Raw genomic sequence first — 3236 nt, forward strand, 5'->3', positions numbered from 1 at the left:
ACAAACACACACACACACACACACACACACACACACACACACACACACAAACGTCGTCTTTGAGCGCTTCCTTAGAAGAATAACATGCATCATTTACAGTGTGGCAGGTGTTGTAAAATGTTAGTGCACATTCGGGCGAAACCTGACTGCAAACTGCCGTTTAATTTGTCAACACTTTCTGCGTTTATGGACACAATTAACTTACACTCGCTTTAAGATCTGACAAATATAGTTTTTTCTAAGCTTTACTTTTACTAAACAGAGACTGCACCAAGTTCGAATGTAATATAATATTGTTATATTGTAATATAGCTAAGAAAGATCTCAGTAGCCTTTTGCAACACCGAGATCATGGGTTCGATTCCCAGGGAATGCTTGAACTGAAAAAAATATACAAACCGAATGCAATGCAAGTCGCTTTGGATAAAAGCATCTGCCAACTGCATAAATGTAAATTTATTTTTTTCTGAAATGGCTTCATAGGGTAAACAGTTGTAGCCTAGTAAATTGAAAAAAGTAAAACACATTTAATCATTTACTTTTTTATGCACCAATATAAACGGTACATCATAAAAAAGGGAATATTTACCTGCAAATTATTTTTACTAAAACATTTAAATTAAAAAAATGCCATGTAGGGACTTGGTGTCAATGTAAAAGAATCGTTGAATTAAGTTAGTTATCTTTATTTCTATAGCGCTTTATACAATATAGACTGACATCATGACATTTTAAATTATGAATATCATTACTTAACATCTTACTCAATTTAACATTTGAACTAACCTTGCTAAAACAAGTTTTAATATGAATAATATTATAAATGCATTATAAATATAAAATAATATTATTTTATATTTTATAATAATAGTTATATATATATATATATATATATATATATATTCATTTAAACATTTTAAAATTATAAATAAATGAATTTGTGTTTTATGTTCAGCATAAGAAAGTTAGTTTTTGGGTGAATTAGGCCTTTAAGGAACTAAACTGATCAGCAACTCTAGCAACTAACTCTTTTTGCTATTAAAGTTTAAATTAAATGCACTGGACTTCTGAACCCTTACTTTTAGATTTCACAGAATAAGGAGTCGTCAGTGAATGAATGAATGAATTAAAATTTTTTTGTATGTAGTTTTATTTGTGTTTTGTTGTTGTGAGGACTATTTGTGCTGTTTGTGTGTTGAGCCTTTTGTCTGAAGACAATTTTTTACCCCACTGGGGATAGACAATAAAGCTTTTGAAATTGAAATTGAATTGTTGTTTTATTTGGTCTGGGCAGGGTTTTCAGGTGCTGGTGGAGACGGAGTGGCTGGATTACGGTCATAAGTTTGCTGAGCGCTGTGGTCACGGCGAGAGCGCAGACGATCTGAACGAGCGCTGTCCCGTGTTCCTGCAGTGGCTCGACTGCGTTCACCAGCTCCCGAGACAGTTCCCCTGCTCCTTCGAGTTCAACGAGGCCTTTCTGGTACTCACTGTCTTTGTTTTGATTAGTGCTCGCTCAGATTCATTATCGGGCCCAGTGGGGTTGATCTTAAACATACATGTTTTCTAGTAATGCAACAAAATTAAATTTTTTTTTCAAAACACCGGAAATACAGTTTATTTAATAATAGGGCTATGGATGTGGCGTGCTAATTTGGTCCAATTTATTATGTAGAATATAACATGTTAAAATAAAGCAATAAGCCCCAAGAAACTGTGGTTTACAGTGAATTTATAACAGCTAAGGGGTGTTGTTAGGCACTGTTATAAATTCACTGTAAACCACAGTTTCTTGGGGCTTATTGCTTTTATAAAACGGTTATTACATATACGTAGTAAGGTTTCACAAAATAAAACAGAGCAAATAAAGTGTAATGATATTAATAAAAACAGTATTCTTCCACCAAACAATGTAGCTCCTCAGAAACAGTTGTGGTTGTAACAAAGTGGTTGCCGAGCAACACACAGAAGTAAACAAAGGTGTATGTTACTTTGTAGAGTCATTTACAACAGCTTTGAACGCGGCTCAGCCAATCAGAATCAAGCACCGGAACTATCCGTTTTATAATGATTAAGGCATTTAATGCAGCGCCCCATCCAGACTTGTCTGATGATCATGATGCAGGACGACTGATTGTATGATAGAGTCTATTGGAATGCAGTTATTTGAGCCTAAAATTCAAGATATAAGGCAACAAATTCACCCTCTTATATTTATATCATATAGTTTAGCAATATCGCACCAGCAAGAGTGCTGTTTTTCCCCAATATCTGCACGACTGCACATGTGATATTGATTTAATAGTTCAGTAAATAAGATATTGTGCCAGTTTTAGACACAATATTATCAATATTGTCCGTTTTGCTCAGTTTCACAAACGAAAGTAGTTCAAAGCCACAGAAGAACTGCTGTGCATCTCTGATCAACACACAACAGAATGAATCAGCATCTCTGATCTGATTTGAGTGAGCCAGTGATTCATTGACTCGTTCATAAAGACTTGCTTTGTTTCTGAATGAATCTGCTGTTTGTACAAAACGTTTGATTTATTGATTTAGCCAGTGACTCACCGCCACCTACTGGCGATTTTAGTTTCATATTTAGAGGATAATTTCATTTTTTAATAACCCATTTATTTTGATTATTTATGCAATGTTTCATTTGGAAAATTTCTTTCTGAAGCCACTTTTCGTAATGTCAATTCAATGCTTTTCCTATTGAACACAATAACAAGTTCAAATAATCTTTTGGGGTGTAATTTCAGCCCAGACTGATGTGCGATTAATTAATCAGCACATCATGTAATTTTAATTGCTTGACAGCACTATTTATTAATCAATTAATTAATCAACCACTTTTATTTATGCGCAGCTTGTAACGTTAGGTCTCTGACTAACCGGCTAACAGCAATATCTAGAATGTGTCGATGAATAGTGAATGTTTGTCGTTGTTATTACTTGGAGCTATGATAAAGAATAGAGCAATACGTTGGTGTACAATAAGACTGGGTCATCGGACCAATCAGCGCAGATTAGCGTCACGCAAAGGAGGGGTTTGGAAAATGAATCGTTGAGCGAATCGTTTGGGAGTCGTTGAGCAAGTAAGGTAAAAATAAATGCATATTATAAGACAATGAAAGTGTTTTTTGAGACTTTCATGCATGCATGTCAACCTGTTGTTGGGTACTCCCAAAACCAAAATATGAACCTTTCATAACCCATAATAGGGGCACTAACAT

The 3236-nt window shown here is 34.6% G+C and overlaps 1 protein-coding gene across 1 annotated transcript in view; it reads left to right on the top strand.

The window, feature by feature from the left end:
* Positions 1–3236, top strand: part of LOC107698017 (myotubularin-related protein 3) — a 50783-nt gene that overhangs the window by 15734 nt on the left and 31813 nt on the right. The window contains exon 9 of the mRNA XM_016498924.1: positions 1295–1480. Coding sequence (XP_016354410.1) covers positions 1295–1480 — 186 coding nt within the window. The remainder of the gene's footprint in view (positions 1–1294; positions 1481–3236) is intronic.

The sequence above is a fragment of the Sinocyclocheilus anshuiensis genome, unplaced genomic scaffold, assembly GCF_001515605.1.
Source record: "Sinocyclocheilus anshuiensis isolate Anshui unplaced genomic scaffold, SAMN03320099.WGS_v1.1 scaffold2368, whole genome shotgun sequence".
In the NCBI taxonomy this organism is placed as follows: domain Eukaryota; kingdom Metazoa; phylum Chordata; class Actinopteri; order Cypriniformes; family Cyprinidae; genus Sinocyclocheilus; species Sinocyclocheilus anshuiensis.